A 21698-nucleotide genomic window follows, 5' to 3' on the forward strand; every position below is an offset into this window, starting at 1 on the left:
AGGAAGACCACTCCTCCCAATGACCAGGTGCTCTGTCGAAACAGCTAGCGGAGGTCTTCACTGACATCTTCAAGATTTCCCTTAAAGCAGCAATATTTTTCCTACATGCCTCAAGACAACCACCACTGTCCCCTTGCCAAATAAGTCTACAGTCTCTCTCAATGACCATTGTCCTGTCATACTTACACCCATCGTGAAAAATGCTTTGAGAGGCTTATCATTAGGCACATCAAGACTTAGCTACCGTCCTTATTGGACACGATGCAGTTTGTGTATTATCCAAACTGTTCCATGGATGATGCCATCGTCACAACTCTCCATCTGGCCCTGTACAATAAGGACACATATGAATGAATGCTATAGATAGACTTCAGTTTAGCATTCAACACAATCATCCCTCAGCACCTGACTGAGAAGCTGAGGAAGTGTAACAGTTAACAGCCTGGTGTTAAGCCAACAACTTGTCTTTGAACTTTAGGAGAGCCCAGTACATTGATGGATCCTCCGTGGAGATAATCAAGAGCACTAACTATCTTGGTTTTTATCTGGTGGGGGAACCTCATGTGGTCAACGCCAGCTTTTTACCCGTTCTCCCACTTTCTCTTTCTCTTTTTTTTTATACGTCTCCATACCACCCTGTCCTCTACATCTGCCTCTTTCCTGCATCACCTGCATGTCTTCCCTCACCACATTCATAAACCTCCTCCTTGGCCTTTCTCTTTTCCTTCTTCCTGGTGGCTCCATTCTCAGCATTTAACTACCTATGTAGAAACCACCTCAACCACCAAACCATCTCAATTGCGCCTCTCTTACCTTGTCTCAAAAACTACCTAAATGTGCTGTCCCTCTAATAAACTAATTTCTGATCCTGTCCATCCTCACTCTCAATGAAAATCTCAGCATCTTCAGCTCTGCTAACTCCAGCTCCACCTCCTGTCTTTTAGTCAATGCCACTGTCTCTAAACCATAAAACATAGCAGGTCTCATCACAGTCCTATAAACGTTCCCTTTCACTCTTGCAGATACCCTTCTATCACAAATCACTCCTTGCTCACAGGTCACCTCTTCTCTCAGCCTGGCTTCCACTACTCTTTCCCAAAGCTTCATGGTGTGACTGATCAACTTTATTCCCATGTAGTTACTGGAGGTCTGCACAGCTCCCTTATTCTTAAAACATCCGTACCAGCACACAGACCTCTCCCTTCCTCAGGCATCTTCTCACCTTCCAAAAGTTTGTAAAAAATCTTCAAAAAAAACTCCACTGCAATATAATGGTCAAGATGGCACCGGTGAGGTCGGCTGCCGTCACAACTGCTCCGGTTACGCGTTGTCTTTTCCATATGGGTGGGTAAACACACCTCATCCACCCTCACCCTTAGCACTGGAGCTCCCCAGGGTTGTGTTCTGAGCCCCCTGCTGTATTTACTGTACACATATTACCAGTGTTGGCCAATAACGCGTTACTATTAATGCGTTACTATAACACAGTTACTTTTGACAGTAACCTAAAACTGTAACGCATTACTTTTTAAATAAAGTAACCCTGTTACCGTTACCGTATGGTGCGATGTCCGTTACTTTTTTGAAAGAATGAATTTTGGCTGAAGTGTGGCCTACAGCCTGACCTGTTTACAGCAGCGAAGCATTGTAGGATTTGTGGATGAGAACCACTGTAAACACGAAGAAGACGCACTGTACTATGCGGCAGTAATGGCGAATCAAGGCGAGAGCAAGACGAGTTTCTCAAAGTGGAAATAGGCTCATTATTTCACTTTAGTTGAGCATAAAGACAAAAACGTTTTAGTCAAATGTAAACTGTGTCTTTCTGGTTCGAAGGTCGTATCTACTGCGATAAACAGCAACTCCAATCTGTCGAAGCTCCTCCAGAAACTTCATGCCTCGACGAAGCTAGAAGCTAACCCGGTTGTACATTGTTGATAGTTTTCATACTTAAGCTGTGAAAGGAACATTTTTACGGGCTCAACACAACAGCTTTTATGATGCAGAAGCCACTTTAGTTTTTGATTCTGAATATATTATTCAGTTAGTTTTGTTATTTTTTCAGAAATCCTTGTGATATATTCAGTTTCTGCTGGTCTGACTTAAATAAAATAGTGTTTAAAAATTACTTTGTGTTTGTTAGTTTTGTGTTTGTATAGACCATAACATAAAAGGGCATTAATGGGAACATTGAAGAACTAAAAAGTTACTTTTAACAGTAACATTACTTTTTAGTGTAAGTAATCAACAAAGTAATTAAGTTACTTTTTGAATAAAGTAATTAGTAACTGTAACTAGTTACTATTTTTTAGTAACTAGCACAACACTGCATATGACTGTGTGGCCACTTCCAACTCCACCACCATCATCAAGTTTGCTGACAACACTGTTGTGGTGGGCCTGATCTCCAACAACGACGAGACAGTCTACCTACAGGAAGTTAAAAACCTGGAGAGATGGTGCCAGGGAAACAACCTTCTCCTGAACATCAGCAAGAATAAGGAGTTGATAGTGCACGAAGCAGGAGCGGTCATACCAACTGCTAAACATCAATGGAGTGGACTCTCACCAGTGGAGAGAGTGGACAGCTTCCGGTACTTAGGTGTTCATATCACACAGGACCTGTCTTGGTCCTGTCACATCAACACCCTGGTGAAGAAGGCCTGGCAGCGTCTGTACCATCTTAGACGATTAAGGGTGTTCCCAAACTTCCTGGTTCAGGAACAGCACCATGCAGGACAGGCGAGCCCTCCAGATATCCCAACAATGGACTCTCTTCTTTGTTGCATTCAGGGAAACGCTTCTGCTCCTTGAAAGCGAACACAGAGAGAATGAGGAGGAGCTTCTTCCTGCAGGCCATTCGGAGTTTAAACCAGGAAACACCCAGGATCTAGAACTGGTCCTCTCTCTCCATCTTCACACTTTTTTTGCACAATTTTCTTTTTGCACTATGACATTTTAATCTCCCCTGGTGGTCTAGTGGTTAAGACACAGCACTCCCACCGCTGCGACCCGGGTTCGATTCCCGGTCAGGGAACCATCCCCAGCCACTCTCAGTGCCGGTCCCAAGCCCGGATAAATTGGGTAGGGTTGCGTTAGGAAGGGCATCCAGCGTAAAAACATGTGCCAAATCAAACTCGCGGAGGATCTGCTGTGGCGACCCCTAACGGGAGAAGCCGAAAAAAAGTTTGTTTTACATTTTAATCTCTGGACTGTCACTTTAACTCTGGACTTGCAGAGCACAGTCACTTTAACTCTGGACAGCACAGTGCACTTAACCATACCGCACATGGTCACTTTAAGGACATCACGTCAATCACATTAAATTTTAATGTTTACTGTTCATATGCATCCTTATATATAGACTTTTTTCACATATATCTTTATATATTTTATATAGTTTATACTTTTTACTTTTCTTTTTATTTACCTTCTTTTTTTTTTTTTACTCATTGTAAAAAGCATTTTACTGCATGTCGTACTCTGTATGTATGTGTATGTGACAAATACAATTTGATTTGATTAGATATAATGTACAATGCAGTGTGTTTTCCGGCCGGTAACAGCATTGGTACAAAACATTTTTTTTAATCTTTGTGTGAGCCCTCTCCCTGTGGACATACGCTGCCATGCATGCAAACATATATATTTAAAAAGGGAAGTGTAGGAATGATTAATACTAATAATGATTAAATAATATTTTATTATAAATATATAATCATGAATTAATAATATTAAGTAAAGAAAGGAAATCAAATCAAAATTTAAGCTTGTTTGAACCTTGAACGTAAAAAAATAATTAAACATATACAAGCAAACAAACAAATAAATAATTGCTGCATATACAAATGTTACGTTATCTCTGACTTATGTATTTTTTTGATTTTTGCTTTTCGTTTAACTGGTTAAGCTCTGCCTTGCTGGGTCTGTGTTAGCTCTGTGGTACACAGAATTGTGGGTGTGATAGAGTCCTCTTGTGTACACCTCTTTAATAGGAGGAGAAACAGAAAGAGCTGACTTGTGTACCGTATGTGTGGGTGTGTGCTATAGCTGCTTGCTTGGTGTCAGGGATGTGACTTTGAGGGATGTGTCAGTAGCAATTGGTACCGGGCCGCACCGAAAAAATACATAACTTACATTATTTCTGTTTTATTTATTATCTGATTCTGAACGATGTTTTATTTTGGAAAATTACCGGATTCTCTACGCCACATCTGTCTATGACTTGATGCATGTCAAGATGCCTCAGTAACATGTCTTACCTACATTCGCTACCTTCTTAAAGGGGCTGCTCTGGCCGGTAACACATAATACATAACCGCTAAATTCAAACCCCCAAGCTAGCAAAATGAACAAAAGACAACACAGTGGATTCACGTTTATTATTATATTTAGAAAATACCAGTTTTAAAACCAAAATGATCAGGGACAAAACATTTGCACCATGGTATAATGATCATACGCGCACCTTAAAACAGACCATTTGGAAATTAAACCGTAAATGGCATTAAACCAAATTGACAGTATTTTAAATAGCATGAATGGAGAGTCTCCTGAGTTATAGAAAATCTCTTAGTGCTGCTAGATCAGCATATTTCTCCACACTCATAGAAAATAACAAGCATAATCCTAGATAGAACTGTAATTATAACAGACAATTAACTACAAAGTTTTACTCATATTTAAGAGAATTACTTAATTTATTTTTTCCCTCATCAAAATCATCAACTTGTATTCTCGATCCCTTGCCTATAAGTTTCTTCAAACAGATAATTCCAGAAGTAATTGAACCTGTTCTAAAAATAATAAACTATTCTATCAGCACAGGTTATGTACCTAAATCCTTAAAACTGGCGGTTATCCAACCCCTAATTAAGAAACCTGACCTTGACCCTTGTTAACTGTCTAACTTTAGGCCAATATCAAATCTCCCCTTTATATCCAAGATTTTAGAAAAGATTTTAGCAGTAAAATTAAAAATAAATTTATCAGCCAGGATTTAGGCCTCATCATAGCACATGATGTTGTTACAGGATGCAGAAAAACTAGTTCATGCTTTTGTGACATCTAGATTAGACTACTGTAATGCTTTACTGTCTGGCTGTTTTAGTAAGTGCATAAATAAGCTTCAATTAGTACAGAATGCAGAAGTCTATAACAGATCAAGAAAATATGACCACATCACCCCTGTTTTAATCAGTCTACACTGGCTCCCAATAAAATCTTGTACTGATTATAAAATACTACTACTGATGTATAAAGCACTTAACGGTCCCACGCCACTGTATCTCAGTGAACATCTGTACCAATATGATCCCCAATGCCAACTTAAATCAAAAGGTGCAGGCTATTTGTTGGTTCCTCAAATAATGAAGTCTACAGCATAGGGCACAGTCGCCACTTGCTTGCTCATCAGGGACAAACTTACACTTATAAAGAACATCTTACTAATTTTTAGCACCACATTATCTGTGTAAAGCTGCTTTGAGACAATGCTCATTGTTAAAAGCGCTATACAAATAAAAATGAAATGAATTGAATTGAATCTCCTGATCCAATTATACCTAAAACTCCACAACTACACTGCTTTAAAAGTATAGGACAGGAAGAACTGTATGATGTTATTACAAAAGCCAAATCAACATGTATGTTAGATCCCATTCCAACTAAAATGCTGAAAGAAGTGTTACATGCAGCTGGTGGGCCTCTTCTGAATATTATTAACTCCTCACTAATTTTAGGTCAAGACCCTAAACCCCTCAAGATAGCAGTTATTAAGCCCCTCATTAAGAAACCTAACTTGGATCCAAACACACTATCAAATTACAGATCCATTTCAAATCTCCCATTTATGTATAAGATAGAAAAGATTGTGTCTGCCCAGTTATGTTCCTACTTACAAGATCACTAAATCACTAATGAACTGTTTTTAGCTTCAGACCAAGACTACATCTCTCTTAGTTTTGCTAGATCTTAGTGCTACATTCGACACTATAGATCATAATCCTCTCCTAGATCGCTTATAAAATTACATTGTTATTCAGGGACAGGCATTAAGCTGATTTAAATCCTACCGGCCTGATCGTTACCATTTTGTAGACTTAGAGAGCTATCCAGGTTAATGCAAGTAAATTATGGGGTGCCACAAGAGTCAGTTCTAGGACCCCTGCTTTTCACAATATACATGCTTCCATTGGGAAATATTATTAGAAAGCATGGGATTAACTTCCACTGTTATGCTGATGATACCAACTATATATCTCATTAAAACCAGGCGATACAGCTCAATTGGCTTGGATAACTAAGTGTGTCAAAGAATTAAAAGATTGGATGAAGCATAACTTTCTATTAATAAATTCTGATAATACAGAGATTTGGCTCATCAGCCCAAAACCCAGTACACAGAAGCTCCAGCATTTCAACCTGCATTTAGAAGGATGTACTGTAACTACTAGTTCAAAAGTAAAAGACCTGGGATTTATTTTAGACAGCAACTTGTCTTTTGAATATCATATCACCCAAATTACAAAAACAGCCATCTTCCACCTTAGAAATATTGCTAAGCTAAGAAACATTAAATTAAATTAAATTCATTTTTATTTGTATAGAGCTTTTAACAATGAAAATTGTCTCAAAGCAGCTTTACACAGATAAGGTGGTGATTTAAAGTGAATATGTTCTTTATAAGTAAGTTTGTCCCTGATGAGCAAGCCGGTGGCGAGCGTGGCAAGGAAAAACTCCCCGAGATGGCATAAGGAAGAAACCTTGAAAGGAACCAGACTCAAGAGGAAACCCATCCTCATCTGGGTTGCACTGAATCTCCATTTATAGCAGATATGTTGTCTATATCTGATGCAGAGAAGCTTGTCCATGCATTTATGACCTCCATTTATGACTTTACTTGCATTACTAGGTGGTTGTCCTACATCATTAATAAACAAGCTACAGTTAGTCGAAAATGCAGCAGCCAGAGCTCTCACAAGTTCGAAAAAAAACATTACCATATAACCCTAATCTTATCATTCCTACACTGGCTACCTGTTAAGTTTCGAATCGACCACAAACTACTGCTACTTACATACAAAATTCTAAATGGTTTGCCTGCAATGTATCTATCCAGTCTTCTAACACGCTACAATCCGTCACGCTTGAGATCTCAAAACTCCAGACTTCTAGTAGTTTCTAGAATAGCAAAGTCCACTAAAAGTGGTAGAGCATTCTCACATTAAGCTCCTAAACTTTGGCATAGTCTTCCTGACAGTGTTCAGAGCTCAGACATACTCTCCCAGTTTAGTGCAGATTAAAAACGAGTCCTACACATAACACACATCACATATCATAAACTTGTGCTCCAGTAAAACTGATCACATGCACATTATCATCTTGTGCTTGTTATTGTCATGATCAGCAGCTATGCTAATTACTCTCCACTGCTTCTCTCTTTACCCACGACGAGGCATCCTGAGGTTTAGACAGCTCCAGTCATGTCCCACCTCATGAAGATTATGGACCTTTAAAGAAGTAGATGCTGACCCTGCAAACATCCCAAACCATCTAGAGATGTACCAGTGCCATTTGGATCCCACTTCATGTAAAGCTTTAAAATTTGACCTCTTTGAGTGTTTAAAGGCTCTGGCATGGAGAAGCTGGTTTGGGATCTATGATGATCGCAAATATTGAGCTATTTTATGAGTTGCTTAGCTCCTGGTTCCATAATCTCAAATGACTGTAGTAAGAACATCACTCCTAATCTTACATTCTGGTGCTCATGTTAGTTCTCACTCTCCAGTGTTCTGTATTGTTTAAAGATTTATAATCACACTCTTGATGTCACCCAAATGAGGATGGGTTCCCCTTTTAAGTCTGGTTCCTCTCAAGGTTTCTTCCTCATAACATCTAAAGGAGTTTTTCCTTGCCACATTCGACATGGCTTGCTCATAAGGGATAAATACACATCGTTCACCTTAACTGTTAAATTCTGTAAAGCTGCTTTGAGAGAATGTCTGTTGTGAAAAGCGCTATAGAATTAAACTTGACTTGACAAAACTTGACTCCTCACTAGTCAACACATTTTCATCTGCATCCTTCATTGCATTTAACTTGTAACACATCCTTTCCAGCTCGGTCCTTCTGCCTGCCTTTTTGTCCTACCTTAGTGTCCAACTTCTCATACAGCTACTCATATGCATTTTCCTTAGCTTTCGCCACATCCCTCTTCACCTGCTGCCACATTTCCTAGTACTCCTGCCTTCTCATCTTTCTGCCGATCCCAATTTTGTTTCACCAACCTTTCTCCTTATGCTTTCCTGCGCTACCACATTCCACCATCACATCTCTTTGTCTTCCTTTCTATTTCCAGAGGTCATGCCAAGTATCTTCCTAGCTGTCTCCCTTATCACTTCTGCAGTAGTTGCCCAATCTTCCAGCGCCTCTTCACCACCACCGAGCCACTGTCTGACCTCTTCCCTGAATCTCATACTACAGTCTTCCTCTTTCAGTTTCAACCATCTTATTATTTTTTCAGTTCTTACTCTCCTCCTCTTCTTCTTCACCTCCAAAGCCATCCTACAGACCACTATCTGATGCTGTATAGCTACGCTGTCCCCTGACAACACCTTACAGTCTCCAATCTCCTACAGTTTGCATCTCCAACATAGAACATAGTCCACCTGTGTGCACCTTCCTCCACTGTTATACGTCGCCCTATGATCTTCCTTCTTCTTAAAATGTGTTCACCACTGCCATTTCCATCATTTTAGCAAAATCTACCACTATCTGACCTTCCTCATTCCACTCCTTAAAGCCATACCTACCCATCATTTCCTCATCACCTCTGTTCCCTTCACCTACATGCCCATTGAAGTCTGCTCCAATCACCAATCTTTCTTTCCTAGGTACACTCACCATCACTTTATATAACTCACTCCAGAATTTTTCCTTCTTCATCTCACAACCCACGTGTGTAGCATAAGCACAGATGACATTTATCATCACCCCTTAAACGTCCAGCTTTACATTCATCACCCTATCAGAAACTTTCTTCACCTCCACTACTTCACCCCTACATAATTTCTCTTTCCATCCACACAATGATAAAACAGTTTAAACTCACCTCCAAATGTTCCTGGTCTTACTCCCTTTCCACTTGCTCTCCTGAACACACAGCATATCTACCTTTCTCTGCTACATTATATCAGATATCTCTCTCCGATTACCAGTCATAGTACCAACATTAAAGTACCAACCTCCACTCTCCTACATTTCTTTTTGCTGTCTCTGTAGACATCTTTCCCCTCTCCTTTTTCTTTGGCCAGCAGCAGCCCAATTTCAACCGGTACCCTGTTGGCCAACAATACTTGTGGTGGTTGTTGGTAACCTCGGCCTCGAAAATATGAAATTCTGGTTCATGCTCTGCATATTTGATTTGGCACATTTTAAACTGGATGCACTTCCTAACGCAACCCTGCCTATGTATCTAGGCTTGGGGTTCTGCACTAAGAGTGCACTGGCTTGTTGGCTGGGTTGAAGTATGTAGTTAGCATTGTCTTGCACAAATATGCAAGGCCTTCCCTGAAAGAGACATTTTCTAGATGAAGGCATTTGTCGATCTTAAACCTGTATATACTGTTTAGAATTGATGGAGCTTTTGCAAATGTGTAAGCTGCCCATTCCACAGGCAATAATGCACTCCCATACCATCACAGATCGAGTATTTTGAACTGGGCCCAAAGACCACAGTTATCCAATATTAATTAATTAAATTAATTAATTTTTTACCCTTGTGCAAAGATTTCTCGAAATTTTGATATCTTACTGACCATTGATGAAGGCGCAGTAAGCAAAATCAGTATATCCGTATCGTAAAAATGGTATAGTTTAATGAAGTGCTATTGTGTAAACTGGTTGCTAACTTCAAAACAGTCGCACTGGATCTGTTTTGTGTTGCTCGCTTTAGCTTGCACAATCACCTCACTCTCAACATCGTGATGGATTCAATAAAAATGGTGCGAACACATTTTAAAAAAGCAGCAAATAACAGCTTAACTTTTAAACAATTAAATCTTTTTAGTCACTGTTGTGGTTTTCAGCGAATGCTTATGAATTTGTAATCCAATGCATCCTTTTTTTCTTTTTTCTTTTTAAATCATGCCTGTTTTCAAACGTGATTTACTGTGGCTTTACTATGTTCAAATGCTTGTTTTCAATGTTTGCTAATTTAATGTATGCATATATCATTTAATTAGTATACAAAATAAATCATATTTTAGATGCTTATATCTTTACAACTAAACAAAATGTCTGTGTATTTCTTTTTTAAATTGTCAAAACAACGTATTATATTTTATATAGATTTTTTTAAGCATGGCTGTCAACTTGCCATCTGCAAAATACAATGCAAATGTTGATTTACACAAATTTCTTCAACTTGCATAGTCAAATGCAGTTTATTTTTTTATATACAGAAACAAAAACCAGCATGAGGGAATTTGTTCAAGAGAGAAATCCCCAAAAAAATCGAGAGAGAATTTTTTTTTTTAGCAGATTAATGGATTAATCAAGGGTGGTGGGAGAAAAGTCGTCAGATTAATTGATTATCAAAATAATCTTTGGTTGCAGCCCTATAAGGGTGTGATAAGTGCTTTGAGGTAGGTGGATGCTGGTCTGTTTTCAGCTTTGTAGTAATGCATCTGTGTTTAATTTCTGATGTGAGGACACAGAATGAGTGGAGTAATATAGCAATAACAGGAGCAGTTAGGAAGACTGCACTCTAGATCACTCGCTGAATGTTGTTTAGACCTGCCAGAAGTTACCTGCAGTATTTTATTCTGAAATAAACATTCCGTATACATTGCTAGTAGTGAGAGGAAATGTCTTTTGCATCAACTCTGGGAACCTACTGTAATTATATGTTAAGCTCACTGAATTGATGTTATACATATAAACAGACACACTGCTGGTAGTTGGAAAATTCATAGGTTTATTTTTAAACATAGTCCCAGATTTCATTGGGTCCAAAGAAAAGCTCTATATGACATGCAAAAAGTTTAATATGCACCCAATTCCATGGCCATAAAGATGAGAATCACAAAATATTTGCATGGAAAAAACACATGGGCTTTTCCTAATATTTACCCACAATTTGTTCATCAGTTGGTCAACAAAATCTGTCATTTAGCATACAAATGATTCACTTCAAATACTTTTGTAATCCCTGAATCAGACTTACACTTGTGCCTTCTAACTGTATTTTTTGTTTCCCTAACTGTATAATGCTCTTTAGCATGGGTTGCATTCTGGGTGATTTTCTGTATCTCCTTAATTATATGAGAATAAATGAAGTGTCTGAAGGAAAAAAGGAAAAAGCCCTCAATTGGTTTTAGGAATCCAAAATGCAGGCTAAAAAGCTTTCCAATGACATTCCATTTAAGTCTTCTTCCAAACAAGTGATAAACAAGGGCACAGGTTATGAAGTTGATGAGTACAGGTGTGGTTTAAATACCAATGGACTGCAGAACTCTTCTCTCAGAATCATTTAGATGGCCAAAAAACATGCTGTAACATGGCTGCTGGGCAAACTGACACAGGAAATCTGTAAGATAGGCCTGTGGGAGATAAAACAAAAAAAAAACATTTATAAAAGTTAAGACAGCAATGTGCAGCACAGAGAAATACAGTGGAACCCACTCGACCTCGGTTAACTTGCCAACCCTATTAAATCGACGTTTTTGAAGTGGAACCGCCAAATTCTCGCTTTGTCTTAGCATTTTTGCATGCACATTCTCATTTAATAACACACATCATGTACATAAAGAAATTTAAAGCACGTTAATATATTGCCGCCATATTGTTTTTTGTTTATCTCGATCATCGGTTATCTCGACGCTTTTTGGTGTCCCCTAGGCCAGCGACATAACCGGGTTCCACTGTAGTATAGTATTTTATACTCTCTGTACTGGCTTAACCTTTATCTCTGAACCTTTATCTTTTGTACTTTTTGATCTTGTTGCAATAAATTAGTATATCTAAAACAAGCAACTGTTGTGTAGGAAAGCATCAGTATATCTGAAGCAGGTGCCTTAGCAGGTGTTTTAGTGTGGTGGCTTCATGTAAGGAGGTCATGGCCGGGCCAAGGTCTGCACCATGCTTTTGCTAGTTCTTGAAAGATAGAGATGGATGGGAGCGCAGAGGGCCTGGACTGAGACACCTGCGAGGACTTCATTTTAGGAGGTTATAGACGGGCTAAGGCCAGGACCATAATTATTTTTGGCACAGGTGTCATAGTGCCATAAATGTGTGAGAAAGGTGGTGTGCGATAACTTAACTGAGAGGTCACGGACAGGTCAAGACCTGGAAGACGAATGAGATGTACCTTCTTTTTCTTGGAAAACACTATCTTTTAAATTAAAAATTTGAGACGATGGTAGCACCCACCATTGTGCCATCGGACTTGAAAATGTTCTAGTTATTTGAAGATGGTGGTGACAGATGAGATAAAGGTTGACAAATAACACAATGAGTCTTATTAAGAATTTTACAAAAGAGTATAAAAAGGCTGTGTTTTTGCTGTGAATTTGGACACTTCCATGAAAGTGTCTGAATTTGTTTCTGCTGAAATAAAGCCTGACTCTTTGATCACAACCCTGGAGACTACACTAAGTCTATTATTTTTGATGGGTATTTTAACTTTGTTACCGAATTTGTTGCTGAATTTGTTACTTTTATTTTCAATTAGCCATGACAATAGCAAACAAGTTACCTGAAGGTCTATTTGATATATAGGATCTTTTAAAGCATCCGGGTCATCTTCATCATCCTCTTCATAAAAATCATCATCTAAAAAAAAAAGTAAAAAAATACATTACATGGATGCACAAAAAAATTCTTCATTAGTACAAAACAAATTCATGCTCATATTTAGCAAATTGGCAATAAAACACAACCATTTTAAGATGCAACAAGGCTTTTTGAAAAAGTTTCTTACAAATAACCTGAAAAATATGCAAAAACATGATTAAAAAAAAAAAAAAAGAAAAATCTTAGCAGAAGAGTAGTCACCGAGAAAAACAGCAAAGACTAAGCAAAAGTGAAAGGCTAAAATGCTAACATTAGCCAGTCATTGCCACTGTAACATGAAGTTACTTGAAGTAAATAAAATATAATTGTATTATTTAATGTTTCAAATGTGATGTGTTTCTACTGCTATAAGTATGCTTTCAATGAGGTAAATGGCTGTTTGGTAGATGGGCTACAGGAAGAGGACCGCATTGGGTTCCAGTTCAAGAACAAGATTCTGAGGCCTGATGGGCAGATAAAAATCACATGGGTTTTCAGACAGCATACCGTCTATTCACGGAGATTGATTTTTGCATAATTCTGTCTAAACTCTAGAGACTGCTGTGTGTAAATCCCAGATCAGCAGTTTTTGAACTACACAAACCAGCGCAATTCACGCCATGACAGGTCACAGATATCACACTGATATCTGTATATTTTCCTTATTATGATGTTTGACATGAACATTGACAAACAATTCTGCATATATGAGTGGACCAAAATTCCTCCACAGCGCTGTAACAGACTCACTGCAAGTTATCGCAAATGCTTGATTGCAGTTGTTGCTGCTAAGCTGTGGCCCAACCTGTTATTAGGTTAGTTGGCAAACACTTTTTCCACACAGGGCCATGTAGTTTTGGATTTTTGTTTTCCCTCAATAATAAAAACCTTCATTTAAAAACTGCATGTTGTGTTCACTTGTGTTATCTTTTACTAATATTTAAATTAGTTTGATAATGATCTGAAACATTAAAGTGTGACAAACATGCAAAAAAAATAATAAAATATAATAAAATCAAACTAAACAAAAACAAAAAGTTCATCTCAACATTTTCAGTTCCAAAAATTAACAATTTCTTTTTGGTTGACACCATTCCTCTAGCACAGTATAAAATACGATTTCTTCTTTTTACAATTTCTCTATTTTTTTTAATTAAATGTGAAAAAAAAATCCCATTCCCTAGTCACAGCACACAGATAATTCACAGCATTAAAAAACACTAGCCAATTATTGTGTAGGTTCCTTTTGTGCTACCAAAGCAGCTTTGACCATAGAGGCATGGTGCCAGATACCACAGCTCTTACGGAGTTCAAGACTTGAGCAGAAGTTCTGCAAGTTATAAGGTGTGACTTCCATTAATCAGACTTGTTTGTCCAACACATCCCACACATGCACAACAAGATCTGGGGAACTTGGAGGCCATTTTCATCTTCCTCAAACCATTCCTAAACAATTCTTGCAGTATGGCAAGGTGAATTATCTTGATGAATGTAGCTAAAGACATTAGGGAATACAGTTGCCATTAAGGCTTGTATTTGGTCTTTGACAATGTTAGGGTAGGTGGTATCAAAGTAACGTCCACATGAATGCCAGGATTCAGGGTTTCTCCTGGAGATATTGCCAATCACACTGCCTCCACATGCTTGCCTTCTTCAGTTTCTTCCCAAATAAATTATGTGGTGCAAGAAAACATGCTTCCACCTGCTTAATGGTCCAGTTTTGACGTTCTTATGTTTATTTTGCTTTCAGCGGTGGATAGGAATCAGCTTGGGCAGTCTGACCGGTCTGCGGTTCTGCTTCTCCATATGCAGAAGCTGTGTGATCTGGTACCTGTCAAAATGTATTCTTCATTAGCTAGAAATTGGAATTGGATTGGATAGGCTATCCATCATTCCCCAATGCATCCATGTTGTACGGTCTCCAGTTGTCCTTCTTTGGATGACTTTTGGTAAATATTACCCACCGCACTCTAGGAACACCCTGCTGAAGACCTGCTATTTTAGAAATTATGTGACCATCACATCAAGCCATCACAAATTTTATCTTGTCAAAGTCACTCAGATCTTTACTGTCACCAATTATTTATGCCTTCAACAGATCAACTTCATAAACTGACTGTTCACATGGTGGCCAAAGTATCCCAACTCCTTGACATCATCTTTCGGCTGCTCCCATTAGGGGCCGCCACAGTGGACCATCTGTCTCCATACTACTTTGTTCTCTACATCTGCCTCTTTCAAACAAACTACCTGCATGTCTTCCTTCACCACATCCATGAACCTCCTTTTTGGCCTTCCTCTGTTCCTTCTTTCTGGTACCCCATGTCCCTCCTCTGCACATGTTCAACCTCTCTCACTTTGTCCCCAAAACTTCCTACATGTGCAGTCACTCTAATAAATTTGTTTCTAACCATGTCCATCCTCGTCACTCCCAATTAACATCTCAACATCTTCAACTCTGCCACCTTTAGCTCCACCTCCCGTCTTTTAGTCAATGACACTGTCTCTAAACCATACATCACCACAGGTCTCACCACAGTCCTATAAACTTTTCCTTTCACTCTTACAGATATCCTTCTACTACAAATTACTCCTGCCACTCTTCTCCACCCAGCCTGCACTATTTTCTTCACTTCTTTAACACACTCTCCATTACTTTGCACTGTTGACCCCAGGTACCTGAACTCCTCCACCTTGACGACCCCTTCTCCCTGCAACCGCACCACTCCACTGCCCTCCCTCTCATTCACACTCATGTACTCTGTCTTACTCCTACTGACTTTCATTCCCCTTCTCTCCAGCGCATACCTCCACCTCTCCAGGCTCTTCTCAACCTGCTCCCTACTATCACCACAAATCACAATATCGTCCGCAAACATCATAGTCCACAGAGACTCCTGTCTGACCACATCCGTCAACCTGTCCATCACCACTGCAAACAAGAAAGGGCTTAGACCTGAACCTTGATGCAGTCCAACCTCCACCGTAAACCAGTCTGTCGTTCCTACTGCACACTTCACTGCTGTCACACTGTCCTCATACATGTCCTGCACCACCCTCACATACTTCTGACACACCTGACTTCCTCATACAATATCACAACTCCTCTTTTTGCACCCTGTCGTACGCTTTCTCTAAATCCACAAACACAATGCAACTCCTTCTGACCTTCTCTATACGTCATCAATATTCTCAAGGCAAATAATACTTTAGCACTTCTGCAGTAGTTGCCCAATCATCCAGCACATTTTCACCACTGAACCCGTCTGAACTTTTCCCTGAATCTCATACTACAGTCTTCCTCCTTCAGTTTCCATCTTATTCTTCTTTCAGTCCTCACCCTCCTCCTATTCTTCTTCGCCTCCAAAACCATACTACAAACCACAATCCGATACTGTCTAATGACACTGTCCCCTGCCAACACCTTACAGTCTCCAGTCTCCTTCAGGTCGCATCTCCTACATAGAACATAGTCCACCTGTGTGCACCTTCCTCCACTGTTAAATGTCGTCCCACAATCCTCCTTCTTCTTAAAATAAGTGTTCACTGCCAATTCCATTCTTTTAACAAAGTCTGCAACCAAATGTCCTTACACATTCAAAACATTAAAATCACTGGCAGGTAACATGAATAATGTTATGGCTGGTTTGAATAAATAATGAACAAAATATTAATATTGTATTCTATTTATGTAGAAATATATGCATTTTGGCTCACCGTATTTGTTAGACGATATTAGGTCAGAGAGAAATTGCCCTTCTAATTCATCATCATCATTTTCTTCATCCTCGTCCTCCTGCTCTTCCCACATTCCCCCTGAATCTGAAATGTAAACATTGCCATTTTTGAAAAGAAGTACATTTTAAAGTTACAATACTTGTAATTTCTTTGTTTAAAAAAGTGCATTTAATAAGCAAATTTTTACAAGACAGAAATACTTGCACTAGGAGTGTATAAAGCTAGAAGTAAGTGTTTAGTTTACATACAAATCTTTAATTAAATGAGTACATTAGGTACTCAAATATAGCTCATATTTATGTAGACAATAAATGAGGAAATACAAAATACATATAGCAAGCCTACATAATGAATTAATAAGCACAGTTAAAGCTCTTGTTAAGAGGCTTGAGAGTGGCACTAGCACTGATCTGCACAATAAAAACTTGAGACACATTCTCACAGATGCTCAGTATATACAGCTGTTTTTTATATGCATTTCATTTCATACTGTATAATTTTAATAAGCACAAGAAGAACATCACAAAGTTAGCAAAATGTATACTATATTTTCATGGCGTTAAAATGGGTCCATCTTTCTTACCGTATTTTAATATTAATTTCTGTTACTTTAAATATTTTACAGGCATTAAAGAGGACATAACACAGTTTTGCCCAATCTCATGTTAATCTTGAGTACCCATTAGGTACAACCTTAATACCTCTAAAGAGTCTGAGTTTTATCAGATTATAAAAGCAAGATACGGCTTTACACTCCTCCTTGAAAAAAGCTAAAGAGTCACAAGCATGCAGAGCTTTTGCGTAGTGATAGTCTGCAAGCTGTGACATCACTATAAATAAAACAGGAACAAAAAAAATTATAGTTTCAAATGAACTATGGTTAACAATCAGATCCAGCCATACATATCTGATCCAGAATCAGATCCCGACTCTGAAATTGAACACCAAGAACAACAGCAGCAACAACGAATAGGTGTCTATATGGTAAGTACTGAACAAGCTTAACCTTCCCCCTGACATCCAAAAACACACTTTTGTTTATAGACATTCCTCTCAAACAAGTCCTGTGCAGCACTGCTGACGACTTCCTTGACCGAATGAAGATCCTGCTCCGGTTGCTGTGTGCGAATTTTTTTCTGGGTGAAGTGCCCATTCTAGGAATTCCACCCTGCTTGATTTCATGAAGGGCCAATAGTTGAAAATAACATTTTGAAACTTATATGCACCTGAAAGGGGTGTATTTGGCACAGAAATTGTTTTAGCATGAGAATCCAACTCTTTAACTGTCCAAATAACTCAGAATGCATGACATAGCATGCATTAGTGGTGCATGCCCCCCCCCAAGAATAAAACACCCAAAATAGATTTTTACATTAACTGGTACACTACTTTTCACTGTCTCTAGGTTGACAGGAGTGCTAGATTCTTTGACAATTCTTGTCACAATTTATGTTATTACTATTCAGCTATAAGATGGTTTTCAATGGAACACAGAACACCCATACTATGAAATGTTTTTTTTACAAGAGGATACATTTCTGAAAAAGTCTTGCATCCTGTAACTTGAACATTTCTATTTTGTTAAAAGTTACCTTGACTCCAGTCTGCAGGGTTTGCTCGATGTGCATTCGCCTCTATTACAGATGAGAGCTCATTGACAATAAGTTTGAAAATCTTCACCAGCAAAGGAATGTTAGTCCACCGCTCTGGGTCTAAAATGTGGTACACAGACCATTATCAGACTTCCAAATTCAAATTAAAACCAAATTTGTACCTAAAATATGCATAATTACTTTTTGCAGCTTTAGATCGAGTGCGAATGCCTTCATCTGGATTAAAGATTTCCTCCCCTTTGACTATTATATCTTGCAATCGCTTGTCATTGGAGTTAATGCCATGCTGAAGAAGTTTGCACAGAGCTATAGCGCTAAAAACAGAAACAATATGGTCACATAACATCAGCCTCTACATTTATCCAGAATGACTTAGAATCGCATTCATACAACTAAGCAGTTAAAAGTTAATTGCCTTGCTCAAAAGCCTAGCAGTGGTATCTTAGTGGTGCTGGGATTTGAATTAATGGCCTTCTTACCAGAAGTCCAGTGCTCAGTGGTCTTAACCACTGAGCTGCCCCTTCCCACTTCCCCTTACATCTCTTTTATGCTTTATAAATGACTGGGAAAGTAGAAAGCCCAAACCTGACTTTGCCTTCATACTGGCCATAGAACAGATGCTGTCGGCTCATCCATTCCATCATAACAAACTCTAGAGCAGGTTTTCCTGTAGGCCCTGGGAGACTGGACAAAAACTCCAACAGAGGCTCTATTTGTGAGTGGACTAGGTGGGCAAACACCATGATCAGGGACTGTGGAGGAAATATGATGAAACAAGACTGACTTACTTATAGACTTTACTTAGGCAATGAAAGACAAAAAAAATACTGTCTGCTAAGTAAAAAGATTTAATTTTTAAAAAGCCTCACTGGAGAAAAAAGAAAACTGTCTTAGATATACCGAATATAGACTACACTCACCGGCCACTTCATTAGGTACACCTTACTAGTACCGGGTTGGAATCCCCTAGATTCAACAAGGTACTGGAAACATTCCTCAGAGATTTTGGTCCATATTGACATGATAGCATCATGCAGTTGCTGCAGATTTGTCGGCTGCACATCCATGATGCGAATCTCCTGTTCCACCACATCCCAAAGGTGCTTTATTGGATTAAGATCTGGTGACTGTGGAGGCCATTTGAGTACAGTGAACTCATTGTCATGTTCAAGAAACCAGTCTGAGATGATTCACGCTTTATGACATGGCGCGGTATTCTGCTGTAAGTACCCATCAGAAGATGGGTACACTGTGGTCATAAAGGGATGGACATGGTCAGCAACAATACTCAGGTAAGCTGTGGCGTTGACACGATGTTCAATTGGTACTAATGGGCCCAAAGTGTGCCAAGAAAATATCCCCCACACCATTACACCACCACCACCAGCCTGAACCGTTGATACAGGGCAGGATGCTTTCATGTTGTTGACGCCAAATTCTGACCGTACCATCCGAATGTCGCAGCAGAAATCGAGTCTCATCAGACCAGGCAACGTTTTTCCAATCTTTTATTGTCCAATTTTGATGAGCCTGTGCGAATTGTAACCTCAGTTTCCTGTTCTTAGCTGTCAGGAGTGGCACCCGGTGTGGTCTTCTGCTGCTGTAGCCCATCCGCCTCAAGGTTCGACGTGTTGTGCGTTCAGAGATGCTCTTCTGCATACCTCGGTTGTAACGAGTGGTTATTTTGAGTTACTGTTGCCTTTCTATCAGCTCGAACCAGTCTGGCCATTCTCCTCTGACCTCTGGCATCAACAAGGCATTTGCGCCCACAGAACTGCCGCTTACTGGATTTTTTTTTTCTTTTTCGGACCATTCTCTGTAAACCCTAGAGATGGTTGTGCCAGAAAATCTCAGTAGATCAGCAGTTTCTGAAAAACTCAGACCAGCCCGTCTGGCACCGACAACCATGCCACGTTCAAAGTCACTTAAATAACCTTTCTTCCCCATTTTGATGCGTGGTTTGAACTGCAGCAGATCGTCTTAACCATGTCTACATGCCTAAATGCATTAAGTTGCTGCCATGTGATTGGCTGATTAGAAATTTGCGTTAACGAGCAGTTGGACAGGTGTACCTAATAAAGTGGCCAGTGAGTGTATATTCAACAGCATCAGCATTTCTAAAATCTAGAAGTCATTTAAGTTAAAAATAAGACAATAATAATGTCACTGAAGAGAATCTGTGTATTTAAGCATTTTATTTACACTTACCTGCATGACGCTGAGTGTCTCAGCTTGCTGCATTTTACTAAGGATGGCACGCAACATTTGGTCCAGTTGCTCCCCCAGCTGTGTGCCAGCACGAGCAATCAATGTTGAAACCAAACGACCAACGAATGTGGCAGTGAACTCAGAGGTGCGTGGGTCCAGCAGCTGACTGACCACTTGCATGACATACCACAAGCCACTGTGGCCCTGTTCATCCTGCCATTGTCCAACCTGCTCCAGAGCCACTGAGACATAAGCCCGCAAACACTCACCACCATTCTAGAAGAGTTAATGAAAATGTCAAGAATAGAGTTTGGATATTTTTTTTTTCTTTCAGTACTATATTATACAAGTAAGAAAGAGTAGCTTATTTCAAGCAAGATGTCACTGTGTTGCACAAAATGCAGTCAGTTTAATAAATAACATTTTACTGGAAAACCATTTCACAATTTGCTCATCTAATTAAAATCTCAAAAACAAAACAGACAAAATCATTAAGTAAATACTAGTCCCATTTTAAAGAAAATCAACTTGCCGGTAGTTGGTATAAGCGGAAACATACAATACTGTGCATAAGTTTAAGGTTTTAGGTGTGGAAAAAATCTGTAAAATAATAATGCTTTTAAAAATATAAGTTTTATTAGTTTCGTTTTTTATCAATTACCAAAATAAAAATAAGATAAACAGAAAAGTAATTAAATGAAATCAATATTTAATGTAAACACCCTTTACCTGCCAAAAAGTATAAATTATTTTAGGTACACTTGCACAGTTTATGAAGGAACTTAAAAGGTAGGTTGTTCCAAACATCCTCGAGAAAGATTGTTTCCAAAATAGCACACATTTTGATCAATCCAGTCTGCAATCTTTGCCTGGGGAAGACCTTGCTGAGGCAGAGTCTTGATGCTGTGCTCAGTAGTAATGCCTTGGTGTATGACCTGTGACATGAAACTGTCTTTCACAGCCTCACCTTGTTCTAAGTCTCCTACAAAGCTGTTTCTATTTCAGATAATGATAGCGTTTCAATCAACATGCACAGTGGGGGAAATAATTATTTAATCCCTTGCTGATTTTGTACGGTCTAGGATTTTTATGGTAGGTTTATTTTAACAGAGATAGACAGAATATCAACAAAAAAATCAGAAAAAATAATTAAAGAAAGGTAATAAATTAATTTGTTTCTGATCGAGTAAAATAAGTATTTGATCCCCTACCAACCAGAAAGAATTCGGACCCCCAAACACCAGTTATGTGCCTATGAGCCACCATAAGTAGTCCTGTTGCTTTGGAAAAGAACACTGCTATGGG

At 38.9% G+C, this 21698-nt stretch overlaps 1 protein-coding gene across 2 annotated transcripts in view; it reads right to left on the bottom strand.

Moving 5' to 3' along the window:
• Nucleotides 1–10958: 10958 nt before the first annotated feature.
• ipo9 (importin 9) overlaps nt 10959–21698 on the bottom strand; it is a 39634-nt gene continuing 28894 nt past the window's right edge. For both annotated transcript variants that reach the window (XM_046874999.1, XM_046874998.1), the window contains exons 18-24: nt 20394–20669; nt 18771–18937; nt 18366–18499; nt 18165–18284; nt 16552–16656; nt 12758–12834; nt 10959–11603 (exon numbers count right to left, since the gene is read on the bottom strand). In XM_046874999.1, coding sequence (XP_046730955.1) covers nt 11493–11603; nt 12758–12834; nt 16552–16656; nt 18165–18284; nt 18366–18499; nt 18771–18937; nt 20394–20669 — 990 coding nt within the window. In that variant the 3' untranslated portion in view covers nt 10959–11492. The remainder of the gene's footprint in view (nt 11604–12757; nt 12835–16551; nt 16657–18164; nt 18285–18365; nt 18500–18770; nt 18938–20393; nt 20670–21698) is intronic.

Source organism: Silurus meridionalis, chromosome 19 (assembly GCF_014805685.1).
Source record: "Silurus meridionalis isolate SWU-2019-XX chromosome 19, ASM1480568v1, whole genome shotgun sequence".
In the NCBI taxonomy this organism is placed as follows: Eukaryota; Metazoa; Chordata; class Actinopteri; order Siluriformes; family Siluridae; genus Silurus; species Silurus meridionalis.